Source organism: Amphiura filiformis, chromosome 17 (assembly GCF_039555335.1).
Source record: "Amphiura filiformis chromosome 17, Afil_fr2py, whole genome shotgun sequence".
NCBI lineage: Eukaryota > Metazoa > Echinodermata > Ophiuroidea > Amphilepidida > Amphiuridae > Amphiura > Amphiura filiformis.
The window spans coordinates 38,176,338-38,191,139 of NC_092644.1; the positions used below are offsets into that span (position 1 = coordinate 38,176,338).

The 14,802-nt window shown below is 37.0% G+C and overlaps 1 protein-coding gene across 1 annotated transcript in view; it reads right to left on the reverse strand.

The window, feature by feature from the left end:
• LOC140137756 (transmembrane protein 214-A-like) overlaps positions 1-14,802 on the reverse strand; it is a 33,260-nt gene that overhangs the window by 14,853 nt on the left and 3,605 nt on the right. Inside the window, 9 exon segments of the mRNA XM_072159521.1 lie at positions 727-828; positions 1,297-1,336; positions 3,568-3,669; positions 3,932-4,013; positions 5,652-5,757; positions 7,135-7,217; positions 10,219-10,350; positions 11,786-11,870; positions 13,275-13,543. Coding sequence (XP_072015622.1) covers positions 727-828; positions 1,297-1,336; positions 3,568-3,669; positions 3,932-4,013; positions 5,652-5,757; positions 7,135-7,217; positions 10,219-10,350; positions 11,786-11,870; positions 13,275-13,543 — 1,001 coding nt within the window.

The window sequence follows — 14,802 nt, forward strand, 5'->3', positions numbered from 1 at the left end:
ATGTAAATACACTAGATGTCACAGAAGTTTGGTACTTTTTGACCACTTTAGCGCATACGTTGTGTATGAACAAAGAAGTGGCGTCCCGATTGGCTGATTGAATCCAAATTTGCTAACTATGTCATGTAGCATTGTGATCCTAGCACCACCTGTTCTTTGTATGCACCTCTCAAATTATAACCGATTTGCTAAACCTAAACTTGTGGTATTTGATTATTCATTCTTAAACACTTGAGAATGTTCCTGCAATCTTATTAGTTCTTACCCGTGTGATATGACACGATATCACACGGGTCAGCGCGTGTGAATCGATGTGCTACGCGTACTCGCTATTTGAACCAATCGGAGGCGCATAGCAACAACAGGACTAATCGATTTAAAGCCCTGGGTATAATTTGGTAATACTTATGATATTTTTATTTGAATTGAAGTGTTTAAGAATGAGAATAAAGGTATTGTTTTTAGTCGCTGTCGTGCATCTATCGTCTCATATAACACAGGCGACATCATTGTTTTATGCCAAAAATAATGTCGCCCGTGTTATATGAGACGATAGATACACTCCAGCGGTTAAAAACAATACATTTATTCTCTAATTATAAAAGGTAATAGCAGTATGTGGTTCACTTGGGCTATCTTGTTGAGCATAAGAAACTGACCAATCATGTGTACAATAAAATTGGTGAGAACACAGATACACCAGACAAATACAACATGTTTTCTTACCTCAGTTTTGAGTGGCTCTGGTCTAGCTGGAGTACATCGGGCAAGCAATGATGGGAAAAATAAACGTAATGTCTCATCTGGATTGGAACCAAATGCAATACTCTGAAACAAAAAAGGAAAAACACATTAAAGTAAAAATTGCTTCCCATTTTCTTTCAATTCAAAGTCCACCTTTAATGTAATTTACTCTTGTGTTTCTCTGACTGTAACTGAGGTGGATTTAAATTGAATTGCACACAGAACAAGATTGCTGGGAAGAAAATATCCTACAGAGGAGACAACCTACAAAATTGGACAAATTGATAGAATACTTTCAAATGCCACATACAAACTCCCCCTCTTAATTCCGTTATGATCAATATTGAATCCTAATTTTCCCTTGCCATTCAAGATGCAAACACAATTTTGCTTGTGAGGTAAGCAAAAGAAAATATCATTAGAAAGAAAATTTGAGAGTCACAGCTATTTTGGATGATTAAAAAGTGAGGGCTTTGCTTTCTGGTAGCAATTTGCTTTGAAAATATTCTAATAAATGCAAGTTATATTCTTGTACATAACTGGGTGACTCACCTGTAACGTTGGATAGTGTTTCATGAGTTGCTTCTGTAAGCTATGAAGAAACAATAATTGAAAAAACATTAAATGACATTCAAACAAAGGTTTTACGCTATTCTATTACAAATCTTAATCTCAAGGTTTATCTCAAGAAATGTACAGCCAAGATATGGTAATACTGTCCAAGTGGTAATATTTGAGTACATTTATTTTTACAAATTTGAGTGAGAGCGTCATTTAGGAATTTATCATTTTCACCATTGCCAAATCCTGCCCTAAGCTTCTTATACATCATTACATATTTTCACGAGGTGCTAACTTAGTGGTTGGAACTCCATTTGTGAAATTAGCAACAATAAAATCCCCGTGAAAATGAGCAATTATACAGTACTGATCAGAAGTCGTACAAAGTCATACATGACAAAACATACACAAGTAAACCTTGCTAGAGATTGAATCACAGTAATACAATCAGTATATACAATCGTATGTATGGTGACCATACACCTGGTAAACTTTGTTGTATATATATGTGCTTATCTGCATTTAGACTACCCCGTAGTCCACTTGCCCATTGTGCATACTCTGGATATTGTATTTAAGCTTAAAACTCTGATTTAATTAATGTGTGCACAATTGATAGATTTTCACATCTGTTCTTTTCAGTCACCCTACTCCCTCTGTTTGTTAGCTTCCCAAGTGGACTACTGACTTTGGATTGCGGTCAGAGATGCTTAACACGGCTGTCTATGATCTTCTATGGATGAGTTTGTCGGAAATCTGGCCTACTAAAATTGGCCATGATGTAATGCATCTTTAAATGGATCTGGCTTGTGATTGGTCGCCCTGATCTCGTTATGGTTTAAATCCTCCGGTACCTGTCATTACCATTAATAACTACATGGTACACAAGTATGTGGCCTACCCCGCCTTTGTGTTGTGTAATTGCATGAACGCGTCAGTATAGTGCATGAACGCGCGTCTTGTATTTGCTTGCGGTTAAATTTGATTGATAAACAAGTATGATTGACAGTGTGAGTGTTAGGGACTTTGCCCGTTCAAAATCTCGTTCAAAATCTCGTTTACAATTGAAAGTCCATAGTCTATTTTTAACCTGGAATTTCGCGATTAATAAACTGCCAGATTCTAAAATCAGAATTGTTCAGTATTGAAGTGCCAATACAATTATGACATTATGATATGTTGCATTCAATAATATAAGCCTACATACACTTTACTTTTACTGTCACTAATAATAATTATATAAACTTTTTCATAACAATTTTATACCAGTATTTTGATGTAATTAATATCAGTATAATTTCGAGTTCAACTGAATGCTTTCATCATGATTAACATCAAAAATAGACTATGGCATAGTCTAATCTGCATTGTGTGTAATGGTATTCAGGTGATTCAGCACTGCACTTGCTAATTTGTAAACCCCAAACAATAACTTTGTAACAATCAATCATACATCATACATTCAACTTCATCTAAAATAATACACAATTTTTAAATTGTATTATTTTAGATGAAGATTTAAAAATCTTCGCTTGAAACGTTTGAAGTACACTATTTCACCACTACAATATTAAACATTTTTACATGGAGGACACGTTTGCCTTTGAGCATTTGCGAACTGGGGTGCATAATAGTTTAATCAGCTCATAATCGGCGGGCCTTATAACATCGCGGATTAATATCAACATATTTTATTTTGAGAACTGTCTTGTGACAACTAGCCAGAAGTATCACAAATTATTATTTAAGTCCTATACTTTGTCTATACTTCATTTAACATGAACAATATAGACCAGCCAGGTCAACAAAATCACTCTTACCTGGGTCTACTTTTCGGCGTAGTGGTCAAAACCTAACAATTTCCGCCGATTACGAGCTGATCAAACTATAGTAGGGAGCTTAATATTATTGTCACCAACCAGCAGCACAGCGTAATCACATGCTAAGCGCTTAAGGTGTCCGATTTATTATAGGCCTGCAGATGGTTTCAATGGTGAACTGTTTTTAGGTGAGCCACTCTTAGTCTTCTCTTAGGTAGGATACTTTCAGCCTCTTCCATTCATCATTGGGCTATTCCAGTTGAAATCCACACACCCCCTATGAAGACATGACCTAATCTCAACACAGGGAATGTAGATTTCAAATGGAATCACCCATTTAGGTAACCCCAACTGAAATTCATACTCCTTGTGTGGGAGATTAAGGTCATGTCTTCCACAGTGGGTGTATGGATTTTAACTGGAATAGTCCATAACAACCTACCTAGCAGGAAGTGAGTTGCTTGGAGTGAAGACAAAATCCAGGATTGGGAAGTACTCATTGGGACCAATCACCTTGTATGCCTGCTTCATGTCAAAATTTTGACTGGAAAAGAAAAGATAACAAGATGATTGTAAGAACGGTGCACCCTATCACAGTATTTAGTGAAAATGTGTTTCTTCTTCCTCACCAGCTAGATTGTCCACTAATCTGATATTCGATATCGATATTATAACATCAGTCGATATCCAGTTCGATCTGACATTTTATTGCATCTTATTTGCAGTGATTTTTTTAAATTGATTTTTCCACCATGATATCAATAACCATTTAAATAATTCAATATCCACTCCGATTATCAGCTTACCTGAGAATCCCTTCCAGATATGCTACAGCATATGGTGACACAATCCTATGGCCCAGCATGGGCAACATCAGACCACTCCAAACTGAAATGATATACAACAAGAGCACAATCAAGAGATGGAATATCCCTCTTTAAGGTTGGTCTTAACCCTGGAATTATGCAAACCTTTGGACCTCATAACTGTTAAATTGGTGATGTAAAGTACCAGTATAAAAAAGTACATACATTTTGAATGGCAAAGACTTGATGAATCCATCTTTGAGGTCAAATTTGCAGTTTTGGAAAAATCACACCAAAATGTTCCCCCATCCCCCCTCAGATATTTGTTAACTGAAAACCGTTTTGATGAATGTCCTTATTTTGACTGCCCAATAGGTAGGCTCATCATGCGCGTATTTTTTTTTGGGGCTTTTGGGGGCGCCAGCCCCCCGGGTCAAAGTAGGGGGCGGCAAAAACGAAGGGGGCGGAAAAAGAAGGCGGCAAAACGAATTAGCAAAAAAAGGTGGCGGCAAAAATTGAAAAAGCATAAAAAAAAAAAAAAAAATGTTTTTTTTTTTTTTGCTCTTCACTTTTTCAAACGACCGTGAAAAAAATTGGGTCAACCTTTTCGGGCAAAATTGTTACTTCTTCAGCCCCCCGGGGTTGGGGCAGCCACGGTACGCCACTGCTCATATTTTAACATGAAATAACAAATCAAAGTTGTAACAATGTTTCTTTTGACAAAACAGCATGTTTTCTTTGTCTTTTGTTTCAAAATGTTTGTATGGGAAGTATGATATCAATTCCTTTAAGTATATCTCAGTGAATCCCCGCCTCAACGAGAATTTAAAAATAGTCACACCTTTGCTTGCAAAAATGGTTTTGAATTCACTGTTTTTAACCGATTTCCTGCTTTTTTTTGATCAACTTCCTCAAGATCTCCGTAATCAACTTCTTTTCAGTTTACATGGGTTTTTAACAAATTCCAAAAAGCACTTCAAAAATCTCAGCTGGAATTGATTTCTTGATAGAGTGTTTCTTATGTAATACTAATATGTTTTTATTTACCCGACTCAAGTTCATGGGGAGGAATCCTGTCTCCTTCGGTGTGATCTCTGTTTGCTGTGTTGTTTTTGCAGAGTTTTTAGGTTTAGCCATGTAGAATGTGACTTTTGTTACTCTTGGCTATCCTGCCAGAGGCTCTATGTCTTGTTCTCCTGTTTTGGCACACTGAGGGAGTCTTTTGGTTTCCTCATCATGGACTGGAGTCTTGCCTTTTAATAACTCATGTTAATTGCTGGTCAATTCTTCTCCATGAAAATGTTAAATGCTTTTGATATTGTGCAATCATTGTATGTGTTTTACTGTATGTTTAATGTTTTTTATCTGGCAAATAAATTGAAATGAAATGAAATGAAATATGCTGTACAACCAGCCTAATCATTAAGCTCCCGTGGCCAAGTGGTTAAGGCATAGGTCTCGTAAACCTGAGGTCCTGGGTTCGATTCCCGGGCGGGATCACTTTTTGTCCTTGTCTCCTTTATTATTTGCGACGGCGAACCTGGTGAAAATTAATGTTCATTTATGCTGTACATATTCAAACATCTGTGGAACACTTTGTAGATTGTAATTGCTGCACCCTCCCCATGAAGGTGGATATCCTGCTTAGACTAGACATACACTAAATAAGACCCACAAACGACAAAATGAATCCAATGCTTAAGACAACTCTGTCCCTTACCTTGTAGGCCAATAATGGGGTCAGTAAGCCCGGCTTGTGCACAGCTCCACAGAACAGACAGGCATCGTGGACGATCATTCTTCTTCTGTTTCACCAAATTCAGATACTGTAACAGAACATGAACATTAATGTAATGAAAAAAGGGATCCAGTTTTGGCATACCGCCTCTAACATAAATATAATATAAAAATATTCAGGGCTGACACTACACATTGTACCACTAGGCGAACTAGGGTGGCAAGGCTTAATGAGCAGCAAAATGCTTCAAATCTGTGAGCCAGCCTGCCTGCCTAGGGCAGGAACAAAAATTGCAGCCAATTGCACCAGCCCTTTAAATATTGACCATTTTTTCATTCACTGTAATACAAATACGCTAATGGTTTAATCAACCCTGAACCTACCTCTATAAGTATAACCCCTTATAATACTGCGCCAATAAAGTATCCTTACACTTGGAAAAATAATCACAATTTCAAAACTGGACAATATTGGGTTAAATTTGTTTTTTTAGATGCACTATCTAATCCTGCACATTATGACACCACATTGAATCCAATGTGACCTCAAGAAGTAAAGTTACAAGCAATTGAATAGACGAAGTTTTAAAAGTGATAAACTGGCCTATTCAAGGCACAAAAAGATTCCAACAAGCGAAACAAAGAGACAACACAATGAAGCGTTATTTAAAGCAGTTTTCTGTACTTTTCATAACTTTTATTTTATTTGTCAGTTCTTTCGTTTCAGTTTTCTTTTGTTCTTTTTGTTTTAAATTAAACCCAAATGCATAAATTAGCCATTCACCACTCTCAAACCAGATGTCTAGTCTGTGGAGTTTTGAATAGGCCAGTTTGTCACTTTCAAAACTGGACCTTCGTCTAATCAAATGCTTGTCACTTTGCTTCTTGAAGTCACATTGGATTCAATGTGGTGTCATAATGTACAGGATTAACTAGTGCATCTATTAAAAAAACAAATTTACCCCAATATTGTTCAGTTTGGGAATTGTGATTATTTCTCCAAGTGTAAGGATACTTTTGGCACAGTATATTAGTTATAATTGAGGTGTTTCAGTCGTTAAAAGATGAAAACAAGGAAACAGGCAGATAAAAGAAAGAAAGGAAGGAAGGAAGGAAGGAAGGAAGGAAGGAAGGAAAGAAGGAAGGAAGGAAGGAAGGAAGGAGGGAAAGAAAGAAAGAAAGAAAGAAAGAAAGAAAGAACGAACAAACGAAAGAAAGAAAGAAAGAAACAAACAAAGAAGAATTCATGGGGACAAACACCAACATGAACAAAATGCCTAGTGCTTAGGATATTGGGTAAAGGTCCCTGAGACAAACATATTGTTGCCATATCACACCTGTAGGTCACTGTAGATTCTTATAATCTATGAGCATTTCACAATTACATTCCCTTAACTTTTACTCCACAACACACAGAATGAACTAATATAACAAAATATTGCTACAAAAAACTTCAAGAGTCTTACCGTTGGCAAATAGTTGGTGACAAAATGAGGATGTTCCCTGGCCAATATCTGAATGAACAACCTGTAACCATTGACTGGCTGACCTGCAGACAAACAAACAAAAAATCAATAATCATAAATTACATGTTTTTGAATTTTTTTAATACAGTGTGCACTCAACTATTTACTTCTGACGTGGCTCATAGACCCTCCCTCGGGTCCATGGCGAACGACTGGTAATGTAGATTATATAACATTAAATAAACCCGATACATGGACCCTTCCAATCTGTAGGCAAATTGACTTCCAGCTCCCAGCATTTCGTGGGTATTCACTTTTACATCCTGGGTCAGACGAGTTTTCTATAATCACGTCCGTGGTCTCACTGTCTTGCCGTTTGTGTAAGACTTGTGTGAGCGGCTACTCAGCCTGACAAATCAATGTAGAGCTCAGCAAGCAAGGCGATATTTGAAATGAGTTTTCATTGATAGTCTGTTGATCATAACCAATGTGCGCGCAAAATGACAATAGAACTGGGTCATGCGTGCTATGTGCCTACCATATTTGAATTAACAATGGGGTGGGGCTATCATAATTGACGCCACAGTCACGTTACATAGCTTGATAATTATTTGGAAGTCAGTTTATTATCAAAGCGGAACAGTCTCGGATTAGGAGAGCTATTATAAAAAAATAAACAAGTTGGTTTGTAGATTAATTGAGTTTTCGTCGACACGCAGTGCTCCAGGAGCACTATAACTTTGTTGCCATTAGTTAGGGCTTAGTGGTGTGTTGGTTTTAATCTTTGGAGTGAAGGAGAAGGTGGTTTTAGCTCTAATTAATAATAAATAATAATAAATAATTAAAATAATAATTATTTACCCAGAGATGGAACCAAGACTGTGGGACAGTCTACGTGGCTCATTGTCAAAAAAAAGAAAAAAAAAGAAGAAAAGAAATGCATTTTATTCTGCCTATTCGCTGTAGAAGTGACATAATAATCGGATTAAGTACCATAGCAATGGATGAATACAATTTTTGACTAAAAGTTTTCATACAGAGTACACTCAATGGCTCATGGTTAAAAACAAAAAAAGAAATAGAAGCATTTTATTATGCCTATTAATACTCTCCAGCTTTCAAAGCATACTAAATGCTATGATGCGACGTATATAACATATGTGCCCATCCACCACAAACTGGTCGTAAAGTCGGCATTTTCCATTTTTAGATACAATCAAAAACAGTATATGAATTTATATGCAAAATATATAAGAAATTTGACATTTGATGAACCATAACTTCACTTCCAGATGTCCGATGAAGCTGGTTGAGGTGTCATTTTAAAGCTGAAAGTACATTCTCTCAAAATCTGCAATAAACAGAAAATGATCTAGAGCCGACTTTACTACCACTTTGTGGTGGATGGTCACATATATAATATACATGTAAATTCATTCACACCCTTTTCGAGGTCAAATGCTATTATGAAATTTCTTCAAATCCAACGCCCTATTGAAAGTACACAAATAAATCAGTGCTTATTATTTTGTTGAATTTGAATGTCTTTCCTATCAAAGGAAGTAGCTGAAACATTTGCTTTTAGGTGAGTCATGGTACTAGGAATAATCAAGGTTATCAAATTTATATTGTCTTATATGAAAAAATGGATTTCTAGCTGCAACACTTCATTCTTTCAACCTTATTTGGAAGATTTACTTTCAAGGCAAACTGACTGTGATTTTGAGCTTATTTTCATTTTGTTTGAGAATACTGCAGCCGAATATTAACATCTTGTGAAAAAAAATTAGTTGCGAACATGATGTATATACATATATACATTAACAGCACCCGCTTAGGCTCTGTGGCTCCTTATCGTCTTTTGATTTATTAGCTGTTTTGAGTTTTTTTTTAACATCTAAACTTTGTCTTGTAACCCAGGAGTATGGGTTCAGGAATATTCCAAGTTCCAAATTTTAATGAAAATGTATTAAGGCACATCAGAGCGGTGCCTACATGTATAAAGATAGTGGTTTGTACTCAAATATGGAGTCATAGGGAAAGTATGGGTTCAATATGTGAGATCTCATTGTAATGATAATAATTAAAATTGTTTTATTTTCCCCCATGTGCAATGTGCATGATTTTTACTGGGAAGGGAGAAATACCAAAAACTTTTGTTTTGACCTATTATTTGTAAATGTGACCATTGGCTACCTTGAACCATTTCCTCTGCAAAATATCCAAAACTGAAAAAATATAACCTGAAGGCTTCAGCTCTCCTAATTCATATTCATAACTTAAAGGAGGATTTTGTGATCCTAGCATCATCTTGCTATGACATTTTTCAGTAGATATCCACAAAAAAGCTAATTCCCAAAATTTCAGTTGATTCCAATTTTGCGAGTTATGCATGATTATGTGTATTACACTGCTCTATAGGCCACTGTTGTAATTTCGTTCTGGTATACCAGAATTCAAATTTGACGATATTTTTGCTAAACGAACTAATCTGCAAGAAATTTTTGGTACATAAACAATACATTATGTAGCCAGAGGTTTCCAGTCGTATAAAAATCTCATTTTTTTTAAAGAAAAGTGGGGGATGAGGCTGTGGATCACGAAATGCCCTTTTAATTAATCTAGCGACCAACCGAAAAACTGGATAAAATGGGTTAATCATCATTTCCAAAGGCAAAATGTTAAAATTTTTCAAAATAGCCTCATAATAACAAATGTGCAGTTACTAATCTATAATCAACAACCTACATTTACATTTCGATTGTTGACAAACAGAAGGCCTTAACTCACTTTTGGCCATTTTGAGATTTTGGTACCGAAGTAATCTGTAATACCACAGATTCTTAAAATCATACGCCTTAACTCAATTCAACTTCCTATTGCATCTATAGCACAATAATACTTGGTCACATCTCAATGCAAAATATTATTTTTACTCATTATTCTCAAAAAGGCATTTTTTGAGTTAAGGCCTTCTGTTTGTCAACCCTCGATTTGATCATTTATTTACAATTGATGAACTGTGATTGGGTTAGACACATCATGTTTATTCATGAGGTAATGAATGTACACAACAAATCCTACCTTTGCCAAGATCGCATGCCTTTTCCTGCACACAGTAATCAAAGAATTTTCTCAGCATATCATCTGAATAAGACTTGAGTGTAGACTTGATCAAGTCTTTGATGTGCTTGGAAACTTTACACAATGGATAATCTGTAAGGCAAATACACAAATAACAAATGTGATATCAGAATATATATCAATACCGTATTGTTTGTAATAAACGCTCCCCCTCTAATAAACGCCCCCCTCCGACTTTTCTGCGAAAAATTGACAAAAATGCGAACATTTCCATGACATATCGTGTAGGTAAGCTTAAAACTTGCATCAGTCATGTCAGTCACGATCGCTAAATTGATGGACAAAACCTATTATGACTCAACTCCCATCCATTTCATTGCCTAATTATGGTAGAATTTCGATAATTCCATGCACTTACAGGTGTAATTTTGTTGTATTCCCCACGAAAATATCATTTTCCGTGGGCGCCGCCATCATGTATAGTGTAAATCCCTCCTTTTAATATGAGCACCATCGGAAATTGAACACGATTTTTAAGCTTTTTTCACTTCCAATAAACGCCCCCCTTTTGGAAAAATGCAACGCCCCCGGGGCGTTTATTACAAACAATACGGTATGTTGAATAAAAAAAGTGCTATTAAAACACTTTAATTACATGTTATATGCACACTCTGTACAAGAAATGCACTTCTCAGTCATACCATCCAAGCAACAAACATTCATATGTATCCCCTTTTCAAACTTTTTGGCCACTTTTCTTGAATAATTACAAATTGAAAAAAAAAAATGCAATGATTTATAGTGCGCTACGCACAAGCACAACACCAAGAGGTTGATCCACGAATCTCAGCACACTTTACAGGTTGTCACTGACCACTACGGCCCCACATCATTCCATAAACCACTAAACAACAACACAGGGACTTTGCTGCTTTGTAGCGCACAAACATTGCTGACTTTTTTTTACCCCCAACATGTCAAGCTAATTTTCTAAGGCTGCTCCCAAATGTTTAAATGATTAATATTGATAGCCCTAATAAGCAGGGGTAGGTAAAATTGGATACAAAGAATGAACATTAATATGAAATCATACCTTCTTTTATCCCTGTTTCCCCTCAAAATTGAGACAAACTTTCCCTTGACTAGGCTTTCACCTAGACTGAAACCTTCATCATCTACCAGCTGTGCATGTTTATTGTTATTGTGTGGTGCTCTTACAGTTTCTGGCAGAGAAGAACGGCAATTGTTTACATTTTGAGAGCATGCAGAGCATAAACAGGGAAGTGGGTTCTGATTTGGCTGAATCAATCATCTGACAAAAATAGCAACATGCTGATAATCTGATTGGCTGATTATGTGCCCAAACGTGGTTGGCACAGATCGGCGCCCTTGAAGGGAATACAAAACTCCACTTATGTCGCTCATTAACAGGGCGCTCACGCCAATCTGAGCAAGGGACTGCCATTCTTCTCTGAAACCGAGAGTAAGGGGCATGCAGGAGCACTCAAAGTGGGACATTTTAGACAAAGTTTTGCATTGTATCTTTTAAAGTAATGAACTCACTCACCCGATGGTTGGTTTGCAAACACAGTGTCTGTCTCCTTCACATCAAGTTTCCTATTCAAGTGGCCAACCAAATCTCCCAACCACAGCTGATGAATGAACAGTGAATAAGGAATATATGGTCAGAAATAAATCAATTATAGAGTTACAACAAGTAGTATCAGGTAACAGGTGTCAAAATATGCAGAAAAAAATTTGACTTCCAACGCATTTTACAGATTTGTAATACAATAGCTTTTTTGGAATAATGGCCAACATGCCAAAATGATGTTTCCTCATTACAAAAAATATAAACGTTTAAAATGTTTAAAGGTCCGTAACCCGATCGACAGCATCATCCCCGATTTTTTCATTGTTGATGAGGTTTTGGTATCACATAATAGATACTATTTTTCTCATTACTATCCTGAAATTTGACGCTCCAAGTCGATGTATTTCGGAGAAATCATGAATCACAGCGGTTTTACAGGTTACCAGTTTGTAAACAATGGTAAATACTTTCAGTCTCCGCAACAGCTACTTTGGTTTCAAGCGTCATACACATTCTGTGAAAAAGCGAACCACACTAACTGCTGAGGAGACGGTGCGCAGTATATAGTTATGAAAACGGCAACAGTAAGCGTGGTGTACTAAATAGCTCAATTGACTAGCGCGTTTGTTTTTTACCGAGAGGTACCCGGTTCAAAACCGGTCTCGGAAGGTTTTTTTCCTCTCCATTTTACCCAAACTTTTTATATTCATTTGAAATGTACATATTGCAAGGGAAATTTATTTTGTTTCCTTTTTTCTGAAACGGTACGAAAAAAAAAAAAATCCGTTCAATACGGGCGGGCATTGTACAGCATGTCAGCATTCGTCATTGCCTGCCCAGAATGCAATTCACGATACCAAGGTATTGGATTGCAAATTTGGCTATTTATTCACATTTACGCTGAAAATGCTTTCGTTTTTTCACAAAGCAGCATAAAGGAGGCGATATTTGATATTATTATGTAATTTTAAAGAAAATCCATATCCAAAACCAATAGGGTTACCCCCCTTTAATGTAAATTTGTAGGGTAGAACTAAATTTGTGGAAAAAAATGTTCAACGCAAAAACTCAAAAAGTCCATTTAATGGGCTATTCCGGTTGGAATCCATACACCCTGTATGGAAGACATTTCAAATGAAGCCACCCATTCAGGTAACTCCATTTGAAATTCATACTCCTTGTGTAGAAGATTAAGGTCATGTCTTCCATAGGGAGAGTATGGATTTCAACTGGAATAACCCAATAAAGGCTGAGTAGTGAGCACTGCGGTAAGCAACCCGGGGGGGGGGGGATTTGTAAAAACTAAGACAATTTTGGTTAAATTCGGCCGAAAATTTTGACTTTTGGTATATGGGTCCACTTGAAAAATTGGTATATTTATGGGTCCACTTCCAAAATCTCAGCGGCACATCCCTACCAAAACCAAACTTGAGTACCCCCACCCCCCGGGTAAGCAACATACCGACGGGGCATCAGGGCAACGGTTCTTGACATCTGTCAACTGTGCTTTGATCTCTGTCGCATCCAATGTCTTCAAAGCATTCTCCAGCGAGAGATGTTTGTCCTTCCTCCTGTCTGCATCTTTCTTCTTCTTGGGTTGTGATTTCTTAGGAGGCTGGCCACTCTTGGAGGTCTCACTGCCTTTGAGCTGAGAGTCTCCTGCAGCTGATGCAGGCGTCGAACCCTTTTCTTGAAACTGGGCGTACAGTGTCTCTGATGGTTGCAAGGGTGCTGGAATATATTGCAAAAGTCATTATTCAAGTTAAAATGAGTTGTACCATTATATACATACCACATTTACTTTTTGATGCAATTTGAACAAGGTGATGTCAGAAGGAGTGACTTTATTTTATCTTTTTATTTTACTTAGGGCTATTTTTTTTTTCTTTCAATAATTGAATTTTATTATATTTTTCTATTCTATTTCATTTTAATTTCTTTCTCTCTTTTTTGTACTATTTTATTTTTCATTTGATTTGATTTGATGTGAATGTGTTTTGTTTTGTTTTAATAAGTAGGGCCTACTCTGTCTCTATACATGTACCCGCTGTATTTATTTTACTAATCTCTCACAAGCACACTGTTGACTGCCCAGCTACCTCTGTGTGCAAAATAAGGCATGAAAGGCCAACATGTGCGTGTAAGGACAACCTCTGCGGTTCAAGATGGACTGTACCAATATAATGCGGGGGTGATCTTGAACACGGAAAGTTTGCCGCTGTCAGTTTCCTGTCTACAGAAAGTTTAAATATGTATAAGAGTAAACGGTGTGGGAATTTTAATATTTAAATATTATCATTTGTTGGTCAGAATAATTGTTTTTTATATTTAATGAAGGAATACGAGCCAGTCGAGCCTACATAAAATAGTACCCCTATAACGTGTTTTAAGGTGCCTTTGTAATTGCCGACTCTCATATCACAAGCCAGTCATGATCCAGTACAGAACTAGTGGGCGTGTAGCGAGTGTGTTGTTGAGCACACGGCTGCCGGCCACTGTGTGTGGCAGCAGCGTTGTTTTGGGTGAAGATTTCTCGGAACTAGCAAAAGGCTGTGTGTGCTCTCTACAAACAAGTGAAGTCTGCCAGAGATGCCACTCTCCTTCAAGAAGACCTTGATGCCCTGCAGAGGTGGGAAACACCCTGGCTTATGGAATTTCACCCTTCTAAGTGCAAGGTTGTAAGAGTCACCGACAAGCGCAAACCAACCTGTGCCACATTATCCCACATACTCCATCCGTGGCGAGATCCTGGAGGTTGTGTCGTCTTCAAAGTAACAAGTGGCCATTTTCTCCTCTGCTTTCAACATTTAAGTTTAAAACAATTAGGCCTATACAACAACAGGGAAAACTTGTCCACGAAAGGATTCATGTAGGTATGCCAGGTGAATTTAAATTTGCCATCAAACTGCATCATTTTATATATGAAAATTAAAGCCTTTGAGTAAAGAAAGCCAAAACTGAAAACCTTTTTGTCACAGCACTTTCCGTGG